This window comes from Megalops cyprinoides, chromosome 7 (assembly GCF_013368585.1).
Source record: "Megalops cyprinoides isolate fMegCyp1 chromosome 7, fMegCyp1.pri, whole genome shotgun sequence".
Taxonomy (NCBI): domain Eukaryota; kingdom Metazoa; phylum Chordata; class Actinopteri; order Elopiformes; family Megalopidae; genus Megalops; species Megalops cyprinoides.
Window position 1 is genome coordinate 26,841,784 of NC_050589.1, and position 13,069 is coordinate 26,854,852.

The 13,069-nt window shown below is 40.6% G+C and overlaps 1 protein-coding gene across 1 annotated transcript; it reads right to left on the reverse strand.

Moving 5' to 3' along the window:
- Nucleotides 1–665: 665 nt before the first annotated feature.
- Nucleotides 666–4,140, reverse strand: si:ch211-105j21.9 (sialomucin core protein 24-like). The gene is made up of 4 exons (XM_036534184.1): nt 4,079–4,140; nt 1,776–2,368; nt 1,348–1,539; nt 666–1,030 (listed from the first exon to the last, which is right to left on the reverse strand). The coding sequence occupies exons 2-4, from the start codon at nt 2,350–2,352 to the stop codon at nt 789–791; spliced, it is 1,011 nt and encodes a 336-aa protein (XP_036390077.1). The 5' UTR covers nt 2,353–2,368; nt 4,079–4,140; the 3' UTR covers nt 666–788.
- Between the last annotated feature and the right edge of the window lie 8,929 nt (nt 4,141–13,069).

Below are 13,069 nucleotides of genomic sequence, written 5' to 3' on the forward strand. Positions count from 1 at the left end.
CTGCTGTCCTGTTTGTTGGTTAAATTAATCATTCATTAATTACATGAAACATGATGTAGCACTCGGTTCCAGGCTATGCAGTTTCCAAGATATGATTACCGCCATTGATTGGCAGTCCCAAGGAAATGCTACTTTTATAATTCCATTTGCTTTTTGTCTGTTTGTTTCCCGGTTAATACTAATAACTGCCATTTGGGTCAGTTCAGTTCAGACTTCAGTGCAAGGACGTTTTTCCAGCAGTCTGTTTATTGCACTATTTTGTCCGGCTTACAATTAGCTTTTTTTCTCAATTTGACATGTCTCTGAAATGTGATTATGAGCAGATTTCCCTCATGTAACTATTTGGCTGCTTTTCAAAGAAGACTAAGATTTAAGTTCATTCTCACACTCTGGAACACCACATAATATGCATATGATAGCCAGAAGCTCAACCAGAAAGTCATAGAATGTTAAGGAGAGGGCCCCTTCTACCACAGCAGATAAGATCATCTCACCTACTGCAAAAAGCATGCAGAAACTCAGGCCTGAAAATCATAGTGTAAATGCAGATGGCTAACCAGATAAGCAGATTTTTTGAAGTTGTTTTAATTCAGAGCTTATGAAGAGATTTGAAATGGTTATGACACTGAGATACTTGCTGAAATGATCCATAAAGCATTGGGATCCAATACAATGAGGTCTTTAGTGAGCAGTAAGAGCATGGGCAGGAATGGGGATTTTAACCAGGTTTTGGGAAACATTGAGGAAAGTCTATAAACCAGTACTTGGCATTTCATCTTTACTGTTCTTTAGGGTTCATCTTCGAGGGGCTGAAAGGTTTCGAACGTAGAGGCCATGTGGTTGGGGGACCTCTCTCGGTCATCAGGGAGGAACTCCAGGCGGAACTGTGCCGGTCCGGGGGCGTATGGAAGCTGGTCAGAGTGGAATCCTACGTCTTCTTCTGTGGTCATCGCGGGGTTAAAGACCTCAGGGCCATCGTACAGCCCCCCAGATATGACCAGGGTGTCGTCGCGAGCCACATATCTGTCCGCTGCAGAGACATTGATGATAGCAATCAGAGGCTGGCATGGAATTAACCGCATGCTGAAAAAAGCTGATATAACAATGTAACTGGGTGGCAGTGTAGCATAGTGGTAAGGAGCAGGACTCTTCAACAAAAGGTTGCCGGATTGCATCCCCACTGAGGAACTGCTGCTGTGCCCTTGGGCAAGGTACTTAACCCGGAATTGCCTCAGTAAATGTAGATGGGTAACATGTCAAAAACTGTAGCCTATGTAAGTCGCCCTGGATAAGAGTGTCTGCTAAATTCCAATAATTTAATGTAACTGAACAGCTTGAAAACCTCACCTCCAGAGAATCCAGAAAGCTGCTCACCAGGCTCCTCTGAATTGTTGTAGAGGGGTCTGTGCATGAACTGGGTCCCCTCCCGTCGGCATCTGGTAAGGCTGTACACAACCACCGCCAAAATGGCCACCCCAAGCAGAACGCTGAAGAAAATCGTCATGGCTTTTTCGGAATAGCTGAGCTCGTGTGGCTTACCTGTTCATTTAAATTCAGGTAAAACAGCAGATAAAGATTTGAATTAATGTACAGTACAGAGCACATTTTATTTCTAATCATCTTTCATGTTCAACACAGGCATGTCAGAACCAAATGTAATTGCACATGGAATTTGTCCTAAATTGCATTTGCAAATTAATTGCATTAAATTGCAAATGCACATGATGGGTCACTGATACAGTATGAATTAAAGCCACTACTGAGAGGACATTTACCCTCAACTTGCGTGGTGGAATTTGTGGTGGTGCTAGGTGGGGGCTTGGCTGTTGATATGCCAGTGGCTGTGAGAGTTGTGTGGTCCACTTGGCTGGTTGATGCTGATATGGAGGTAGCAGTTGAAGCAGGCTGTGGCTGATTGGTTGATGAATTTGAGGGAGTGGTAAAACCAGTGGTATGAGCCAAGGCTGTAGTTTCGGACAGCAGTGTTGTTGCTGTGGCATTGGGATCGTCTGGGGTGGAGTTCAGAGACGTCTCCGTGGTGCTAATGCTCTCCTTGGTGGAGCTGGGCAAATTTGTTGCAGTTACAGTGCTGTTGCTGGTAGAGTCTTGAGTAATCGGCGTTGTGACAACATTGAGCTGGGTGGAGCTTGGGAAAGCCGTTGGGCTGATGGAGCCACTCTGGGTGGAGCTGATTGGCAACTGTGTAGTACCATTGAGATCTGAGCTTGTAGCATTACGATTATCAGGAATGTTCCGGCCAAGAGGATTTGAAATGGAAGGGGTACCAAAGGTAACAGCCAAGAGGATGCTGACAGAAAACAGAAGGTGGTGAAGACATCGTGCAGAGCTCATTTTTATCTCCAGAAAGCTGAACAAAAATGAGAAAGAAAAACTGTTAGTACTACTTGCACTTTAACTTTAGCCTTAAAGATTCTGTCCATTCTGTTAAAAAAATAGAAAATTTCTCATTTAGTTTTCATTTTTAATTTGTAACAACAGTCACACATAGTGTAAAATGTGTTAATTTCATTAGGTTTGTTAGATTTTCTTTTTGTTTTCTAAATCAAAGGTTAATTTCCTGCCATACAATGGAAGTTTAATCTGTAGTCATGGGTTGGTTAGGGTGAGAGTTAGAAGTTAGGGCTAGCCACAGCTAACAGCTAAAAAAAAATCATGCCACGGACCCAGTAGACCATACTAAACCCAATAAGATAATTAATGCTGTTCTCCACCAAAGTGAGATGAAAGTAGTCCTCCAATACACTCGCATGCAGCCGACAGCTGCTTTTCTATTAGGTGTCCCACTATGCACCAAAATGAAGGGGATGCTGCTGAATGTTGGCTCCTGGCAAATTACCCAGCTGTTTTCAAACCTGGGTCATAGGGCTCAACCTGCACTCAAGGCGAATGAGCCTTGTGGACTGATCCTCTTGTTCGGGTAGTCCAGACTCCTTTCAGAAACACCACACAGTAGTGTCACCAAACTATGGAAGATCTCACATAAAAGTAATGTATTTATTGTGCATGAAATATAACCAATTACAAAGTATCATTCAAAACACAACCTAATACTACTTCTTTACTTCTTCGTGACAACTTCATGACCAATACAAAAAGGTGGCGTATTTACAACATGTAGGCAGTAAGTCTGTAAGATTTTGTGTCATAAAACAAATAATGGCAGCATTTTCATATATGACTCAAAGGCAGGTCATTGTAAAAGCCATCAGCACAAAAAGGGGAATGTATGTACAGTATATACTTTAAGCTTGTAAGATAATGACCCCCAACATGCGGGCCTCTAGCCGTGCCGCTTTACTCTGGAATGGTGATCCAGGAGCATTAGCACAGAGCTGCTCAGGTCCTGGCGTGCACTGCGAGAGCCCACAGAACCTGGAAATAGACCACTCCTGACTCGTGTGTTTTTCGTCATACTCTCCTTGCTTCCCCTTGCTTCGCTATAATACCCAAATATTTGCAGGTTAATTATTACTTCTCTTATCAAAAGACTCTCCCTCACTGGCAGCCCGGAAGGATTTCTATTATTTCCATAAAGAATCTTGATTTTTTAACACCCTTAGCTGAACAGATGCTCATGTTCCCTGAGTGAGTGAGTTGAATGGAAATATCTGAGGTCCTGATAAGAGGTGCCTCTGAGCGGTTTGAGGTTCCAGAGGGCGCCACCATGTTAGGGAAGACATCATTCCTCTGTTCAGCCACTTTGCACTGAGGCAATGCGTCAATCAAATATGTAGCCCAAAACACCAGGCCTAAAACAGCTGTGAGCTTCTCCCTTCAGAACTTTGATTGACAACAGAATAAGCCATTATTGTGTACCTTCCCTAAACGTACGCCTGGGCCCTGCCCAACCCTCAAGCAACTCCATGTGATTGCTCAACAGCACCCAGTTCCACAGGATCAGGAAGAAAGGACTGTGACTGTTAGCAGCGCAAACTACACATAACAGCAGTTTAACATGCACCCATTGGTCAGCTAACACCTGGCTCTGTCCACTCTCAGCTATGTCCCTTCTCAGAGGCGTCAGAGGAAGAGCACACCGGGAGAGGCTGCCACTTACCTGAACCACACACCTGAGACGGAATCCGGCAGTAGTCTTCTTCTGCTCCCCCCTCCCTCATCCCTGCATTTTTCCCCATGCCTGGCAGGCTGTCGGCTCAGCCCCACCTCTTCCTGGCAGGTGGTTAGGAGGGGCTGGCCTGTGGTAACTGCCTTTATCACTGGCCGGTCATAAAGACAACGGGATCACAAGTCAGTCAAACTCAAAAGTGCGTTTGTTTGCATATACTGCTGCTCTGGGAAACCAAGTCATGATACCACAGGGCCTGGTTTTATACATTAATGTAAAATTGGCCATCCTGGCAGTATACTTACGTTTGCTCTGTAAACATGTTTCAACCTATTTAAGAGGTGACAAAGGTATTTCAAACAGTGCCTGCTTTTTTGCCTGCTCAGCTCAGCATTAAGGAATATTTTCATATTTTCCCATCAGTGCTACTATGGTTTCATCATTTCCTTAGATGACCCTTTTGTAAAGCCATGTGAATTTTATGCTTCATTGAATTTCAAGTTGGGCAGGCAAGGTCTGATGCCATGATTAAAAAAATACTGCCGTGGGGGAATTATGTGGTCATGATGTCATAGTACAGTCTCTCACCAGCAGATTAGAAAGGATTTGATTTACCTTAACACAATAAGTGGGCAATCAAAGCAATGTCATGAAATACACACTATCTCCATGTTACTAGGCATACACGCGCATGTGTGTGTATGTGTGTGTGTGTGTGTGTGTGTATGTGTGTGTGTGTGTGTGTGTGTGTGTATGTGTCTGTGTATATATTTTTGACTCAGGCATAATGATTCATGGCATTTGCCTACATTTATAGATTAGTGATGTATAAATATTATAAGGAAGTAGAATAAGGAGCAAAGTTCACCAGGATGACTGCGTCTAAAACAATAGCAGGTTTCAAAGTTCAGCATTCCCAAATGCTTTGACTGTGAATGTTTGCTAATGGAGCCAACAAAATGAATGAATGAATAAATGAACACCTCCTATACATTTTAAAGACCCCAAAGATCTCTTTACTCATCCTATCCACCAACGTATAACACTCACCTGACTGAGGCAGAACACTTTTTGGTGCAAACTGTAGTCTCAATAATTGCGCTAGAGGGCTCTCTCTGAAGTAACATATGTCTAAGTGAACTACAACACGTTAGCTTGTTGTGAAGCAATAACAAATAGTGATAACGATACATACTGAGTCATTTTTAATTCACGTAAGTGAGTTAACACACCATCAGTTGAAGTGGAGGGGATTTCAGTAACTACAGGTGTGTCTATCTCAGTTCCTTCCTCTCTTGATTGGTCTAATCCCTTAATTCTCCTCATGTATCTATACCACTGCATTTCAAAAGATTTACTGCAGTTGAATATTTGGGGTAGAGGTGCAATATCCCATCCAGAATTACTTGAAAGGCAAAGGTGCATATACATATAAAACCTTCAACCACATTAGTACAAGTGTCAATAGTCACACAGTGGTGCAGCCATTGGTGTCATACTAGAAATTCAAGAAAGTGAAACTACTAGAATGTGATACTAGAAAGTGCCACTGTAATCAAACCGTCAACAACAACTGGTGTCAATGTACAAATCAGAGCAAGAATACTTCTGTGCTATGCAAGTGCTATACAAAACGGCAAGACTTACGTGCTGCAACAATTAACCAGCTGAAGAGGCAATCTTCAACTAAGCTTGATGCTGATTAACCCAGGTAACAGTTTGCACCCAGCCTGAATAATGGCAGTTCATGAGTGGACAAAGAAGACACCCTGTTGATGAATCAACACTATTTAAAGCCTGTTTAAAGTCAGCCTTGAACCATCTCCATGCCAGGAAACATTTTTGGTTTCACAGAACCATTCTTACATCTTTCCAGGCTTGCTACCACGGCACCATTACTTGCATGATGAAATTTTCCTATAATCAGAGCGTTAATTTTTTTTAAACAGACAAATGTTGTCCCCAGGCCCCAATAATGTTTAGTTGGGAGCTTACAAACCATCCCTGACATTGTAGTGATATATGCTTGTTTGCAAATTGTTTAAATAAAATGTATCTTATATTTTTGCATACACAGTCTACCTTTTTCACACTCTGACAGCAAAGCAATAGCAGTGTCTACTGTAGGATTTGAACACAAAACTCTGAAGTCTACAGTACAGAGCTCTATATTACTCTGTGTGAAATCTGGGAAGGGCACACTCTGTCCCTTAATGCCCACTCTCAACACCAGCATGTTTTTTTTTCACCAGTTCCTCCAGCTCTTGGCACCAATCAGTTCAACCCTATGAATTCCAGGCAAGCTAACTTCCTGTTTTCTGACAGTCACTACAAATATGGAACAGGCTGTCCTGAATAATCCACTGGAAATTGGCCATTTCTGTTATATTATGCTTTCTTAGCAGACACTCTTAAATAAGATCGACATCCGCAGCTTTCCATTTTCACATGTCATACATTTATATCACTGGATATTTGCTTTGCAAATATGGACTGTCTGTGGGTTTCCACAGCATTGCCCCATCCAGGAAATGTGCCATTAACCTTTGGCTTCCTTACAGCTATTATGATACTGGTACTCGTCCCGGAAGGAGTATGAGAAATGACCTGTTGTAACAACCCGCTACCAGCAGAGGGAGACGTAAAATAAAATATTGATGCGCAAGTCATACGTTTTACGCAATGCAAGTGAAACGTCTTATTTTGCTGTGTGTCTTCAGCACTGCTAGTTGTTGAAGTGATGACCTTTGGAGTATGTGTACAAATGAAAGATTATTCCATGGTGTTCTGCCACAGTCATATTCAGCATTCTCATAAACATAAACATTTATTTATTTTGCAGATGTTCTAATCTTATGCTTATAAATAATGTGTGTATCACAAAGACCATAAACATTAACATAAAATCAATGTAAAGACTTAAATGTGCTGGCTGTATCACTGTATTGAATTTTTTCTTGATTTTTGACATTGCTGAAAACTAACAGAGCTCAGGAAAAAATTACCCGTCTACAAAGTTCTGTGGAAATTTTCTGAAAGAAACACTTACCTTGCTTGGTCTTAGCTTTGTCACAAACATGTCTCCTATTTCCTGATTCCTGTTTACAGAAACGGCAAATACAGTAATTCCCAGCCCTGTGTAGAGCTGTGCAGCAGCTCAAGAGATTTTGCAGCTTTAGAAAGATAACAAACATGACATTCATTTCATTTAGCAGACACATGTATCCAGAGAGCCTTTCAGCACAAGTTACAGGCAGTTACAGATCCATTAAAACGTAGATTGTGTTAATTAACTTTTGTTTATTTTAGGCTTTTTAAGGCAAAGCCTTGATAATACTGGTACTACACCAGCAAAAAGATCTAGTTCACATCAGTGCAGATGCTCTCTTTCTGTTTAGAGGAAATATGACCTCACTGAACGGGTTCTTACTTATGGACCTTAATGGGTTTTTGCTTTGGTCTCAGCGGCATGCCCGCCTGCTAGACTTCTGAGAGCTCAACATTTACATTTAGACATGTGCCAGATGCTCCGGCACAGATTGCCTTACGAACCAAAGGTAAGAAGTGCATACGATAAGGCCACGTGGACAACAGCACATGCAGGATATGAAAGATTGCATCTGAACATGTCAGTCTGTCACACAGTGCTATAATAACAAATGTCATTTCAGCAGCAGGCAAATATCCCTGCAGTAATGTTCAAGAAAAAGATTTCCACAGAAGGTGTGCCAGGCAGTTACATGTAAATGTCATGAAAAGTAAGTTGACCTCACCCTCACAATGCAAATTGTAATGCCAAGGTCAAAGCAGCTAGACTAATGTGTTTATTCTTGCTACGTGTTCTAATCATTTGTGCAGAAATTATTTTCTTAATATTGCAATGGTCATTACTGCAACTGTTGTGGTTTATTGGCAAGGTTTAGCAGTTTTTTTACATTTTACATTTTGGTTATTTAGCAGAAATCCTTATTCAGAGTGACTTATAAGATGTGAGACCATTTACATTTATGACATCCAGCAGACTTATCCAGAAAGATGACATTAACTGAAGTTAACTAGGTTTTAATTACACGATTAACCAAACCTAGACAAACCGGTCTCCTCTACAGCTATAAAAATCCAATTTACCACTTCCGTTCTGCAACAGCTGGTCAAGGCATCTCTCCTCCACCCAATCCATTCTTTTTCCTGTTTACGATGTCCAAGCAAGGGCACCAAGAATCTCAGCCCACCGCTAGGTGCAATCCCTTTGTTGGACTCAAAGCTAAATTTCAGTACTACTATGTCCAAATCATTTGCAGTCTTTATGCTTTGATTGTATAGATATTCATATCTACTGAATCAAAATCAAAACACGGGACAACAGCAAACACCATTTGTACAAATTTTTGGCCCCAATACAAAATATTTCTATGTTTTGGACTGAAAAGTGAAGTCCACAGATCACAGCTTCCAAATTTAGGCTAAAGGCCCTCTTCACTGGATACTTTTTGTTCTAATTCAGCTCTTCATCATCATCATCAACAGTGTGATTCAGCTACTGATCTCACACTTGACTTCTGTCAATGAGATGCTGTAGCTTTGTTTTAAAAACATAATTTGTTTAGATTTGTTCATAAAATATTTGTTCCTAACTGGGGTGCTGACTGTCATCACCCATTTCATGAAGCAGGGCAAACATTATGATTAGAACATTATAATTCAGATGTGTCATCAAATCAGATGAGGTCCTCGTCCCAATGTTTATCTACACATCACCCCAAACCACAAGAAATCTCTTTGAGTGGGCTTCAGGCATTTTTATTGTTAAACCAAATGCTGAGTCAATTGACACCTAAGAAGAGAACTCAAGGTACATGTGCTGCTACCAGCCCTTTTACTTGATCACATCTCATAACTGATTTCTGTGCTTTCTGTATATGTTTGCAGGGACTACATGTACTGCACAACAGGTGCATTGCATACAAGGCCAGTTGTAATTACAGAGGGAGGATTTGGTTAAAGATTGCATTCAAGGCAAGCTTCTAGGATGGCTTCTGCGAAAGTGAGCAATGACTGAATCTTAAAATCTCTTCAGCACCAAATGATTAAAGTTTCAAATGACGAATATGTGTGTTCTCAAAGTGAAATTTATTATTATTTTTATAAATTATTATAAAATATATATATAATATATTATAAATTATTTTTTAATGACAGAAAAACTTTTTTTGTAGGAAATCCGTCACTCCTTCCACTCCGTAAGTGTAGAAATAAAAAGGAAAAAAAAACATTTCTTGGGTCTTGGGTCTTGGGTCTTGCCTTGGTCCAAATCCATTCGATGTCCGGGTCATCCCTGTTTCCTGGGTCAACTGAAAAACCAACCTGGCTATGATTGATCATAAATTTTAATGTTCATCACCCTCACAGCCAACTGACCTTCACTGCCGGCTCTGCCTAATTAAGTATGTTTTCAGGTCACTTTGGGTTGTCTGCACTGTGAGTTACCAGGTCAATGTAGCTGAGGTGGATGAAATATGAACACTGAGAAGTTTCAAGTCAGGAAGCCCTCTGAAAAAAAATCTTTTCTTTAATTATGAGCACTACTGAACATATTAAGACCATATCATTTGTCTGATGTTACAGATGTATTTCTTCTTGTCAGATTGTTACAACAAATCCTGTTGATGGCAACATTCGTCTAAATGGCCAGCGTGTTCTGCTGTTCATTCAATTCCTATAATGTGCCGTTCTCAGCATCCATGGTTGCTAATGGAACGAAAATCTGCACACAATTGGAACTGGCTTTCCTTGTAATCTCTGCTCAATAAACATAATTTCTTATGAAGTGCACTTAGAGAGGCGGATAATGGGGACTAGACATGGCCTTACCCATTTCAATGCGAACAGGACAAAATTTCCTGGGCTTGTTATGTTACCGACAGACGATCAATACCATTTCTAGAAAAGGGCCACATGTTTCTGTCTTTTTCTGTGTCTTCGTCTTTGTTTGCGCACCACCCCCACCTCTCACAGGCACTTGTTTACAACTCAGTTGAAACCTGCCCAAACTGGTCCTGCTGCTCCCTTTATCAGCAGGACCCCCGCAGGTAACCTGAGGCATATGCGCACCCCCAAGGACGGCCCCCAGATCACCATTTGCACTCTGACCTGGTCGTATCCTTTGGCCACCAATAAGAACCTCAATAGGGCCAAGGATACGGGACAATATAAAGGTGGTGGTGACCTCCCCCACCTCAGTACCACACCAATACCCGTAGAGTGAAGAACCGGGGAGACCAAGCCCTTGGGGACCAAGCATTGTGTTGTTGTTGTGTGCGTCTGTGCCTGAAAACCGGACACACATCCACACATCCCAAAATCCTCAATAAAATTCTGAACCCAGAACCTGACTCCTGTGTCCAGACCGACACCCCACTGTGACAGCAGCATTAACCTGAACCTAGTTTACAGGTGAAACTGCCCCCTCAGTTTCACCATTTGTCAGTGTCACGAAAGCTCAAAGTGGTAAGAATATCTTGCTCGTCTCATTTGACTCAGGACAACAGGAAATGGTGGAGAACAGTTCAAATATACAGGGCTCATATATTTAAAAAGCTGGTAACTGCTCATCAAAAGCAAAGTGACATCAGCAGAGAAGTAATAATGGATTAAATGTATACAACAGCTTTTAAGGTTCTCAGTGTTTCATAGTGAAGTGGGGGGGGTTTAACATCTCATCTGAAGGATGGGAGTGGTAACCAATTAAAATTCAAAAAATTAAATGCTGACCATATACAATGTTGTGGCAGTTAGAAGAAAAAAGAAAGTCAAAGTTGCCGGTGGTGGAATGAAATGTAGACACGGGGGAAGTCTGTGATACTAAAAATTCACTTTCTCTGTTATGGTCTGATGTGAGGATTAAATGTGCTCGTTTACTCTCTTATAATTGAAGTGGTAAGTTGTGAAATAGAAATCAATACAGGATTTGTGAAACTGTGAAAGTGCAAATGTACTGCTGTATAATAGTGTCTTATAAGTGTCTTATTATGTGCTGGGCACCATAGTGTACATGACACTCAAATAAAAGTCATATAGGATATTAACTTACTTCAGAGTGCAAATCTATACATGGCTGAAATGACCCCTTAGGACACAAAAATACGAATAATTATCAAAAAAAAAAAAAAAAAAGTATGGTTATTTAATGTCATTGGAGTTACCCAAATTGACATACAAAGTTAATAACAGACAATAATATTACCTCTTTTAAATGGTTAAACTTTGCAGATTCAATTATATCAAAGTAGTGAAACAAGTCTGTTGCCTGTGAAAATGGAACATGCATTTTTTTTTGTTCCAATTTCCCTTTCCCTTCTTTTAAATGGAGCTGCAGGAGTTAAGAGGGGCGTTCAAAAGAACATGGCAATAACATTTCCAGGAATTTCAGGAACTACAATATTCTAGAGTAGTTCCTGAAGTTACTGAGCAGTACACGGTATATGTCAAGTCAGTACTTTGTTAGGTTAGGCTCATTCCAAACACTGACAAGAGTTGTTACATTTTATTTCTTTGATTTGGCACGCACTGCGTCGTTACCAACGTGCAGCAGGGCCAGGCGTACACCACGCCTGTGGGGTTTTGGACTCGTAACAACTTGAAATGGAAAGAAAAATGATGTGAGCCAAGGTTTGAGCTTGCAGGATGTTGGAATTGCCTTTGGGTGCACTTTAATAAGACAGCTAGCATAGCTGCAGCAGCAAGGCCTATGGTAAAAAAGTTCAGCTGAGAATCTCAATATCCTTAATATTAATGGTATGTCTCTAGGTCACCAGGATGTTCAGCAACACACAGAGGTTTATATTTGAAAAGAATTAGGCTTTATTTGGTTAAAATTAACAGCACACATTGCCTTTCTTTATCAGAGTTATTATAAGCTTTTTTTGTTAGAAATGCTTTAAAAGACTAAAATGTAATAACATTATAATACATATTTATATATTTTGAACCATATGATAAAATAATGTATACCATACTAATACTAACAAACTATAATAGTAACTATAATATATACTGCACAGTACACAAATAGCATTATGGTAAATCCTTTCAAGATGTGTCATATTTATGAAAAAATGCTGATTTTAATAGTTTTCCTGTTTCACTAAACCAGAAAATGCTTCTGTTCATCTATCTGAGAGAGATTGAGAGAGGTGGCTGTTGACTGGATATGATTCATGTAAATGCAGTGTTGAATTTACTACTAATTTATTACTACTACTACAATCTACCAGTCATGTCCACAGAAAGATGTGATTGGATTTCATTTTCCTGCAATTCTGCACCACGCTCGCCTACAATCCAGACAACCAGCTTTTCTGGCTAGGGTGTTACAGGAGCTGTCTGCATGGTCCACTCCACTATGGTTTGTCCCCTGGATAGCAATTTTCACACAAAACAGAAAGCATACAAAGTATTACAATTTAATGAATGAATGAATGAATAAATTTTGTTCATTTATTCTTTTGAGATGTAGGAGAGATGCTTATGAATCTGGACTATGAAATTTTGTTTTATTTTTGTTATCATTATTTTGTTTTATTACTATAAATGTATATTATAAATAGTATGTAAGAAGCAAGTGATTTTTTCTGTACTGTGGTAGTTAAGAAAGTGCAGCGACACTGAGAAGTCACCCTCTCTGTGTGTAGGGTCCCTTGTATGCCGGCTCACTCCTGCATCGATCATGCTGGGTACTGATGATCCGGTCTGGTGCCTTTTTTAAATCTCTGTAGGGCTCCTCGGTGTGACCCCGCATTGCTGGGTACAGGACACTGTCACTGGACGGATCGTATTTTCTTGCTGCTCATGACGATAAGGACATGCGAGGATCAAGGCAGATTAGGCTATTGATATAAAGCACAGGACGCACCCAGCTCCGGGATCACTGCAGGTGTCCAGGCAGTTTGTGAGGCAGTGTATAGGTAAGTGTCTCGTAGCACT

Excerpts from the sequence above, each read along its gene's own strand:
- si:ch211-105j21.9 (XM_036534184.1), bottom strand. The coding sequence starts at position 2,352 with ATGAGCTCTGCACGATGTCTTCACCACCTTCTGTTTTCTGTCAGCATC. Across the intron at positions 1,540-1,775 it reads TTCCACCACGCAAGTTGAGG|GTAAGCCACACGAGCTCAGC; the intron begins GTAAATGTCCTC and ends TTAAATGAACAG. Across the intron at positions 1,031-1,347 it reads GCTTTCTGGATTCTCTGGAG|CGGACAGATATGTGGCTCGC; the intron begins GTGAGGTTTTCA and ends ATGTCTCTGCAG.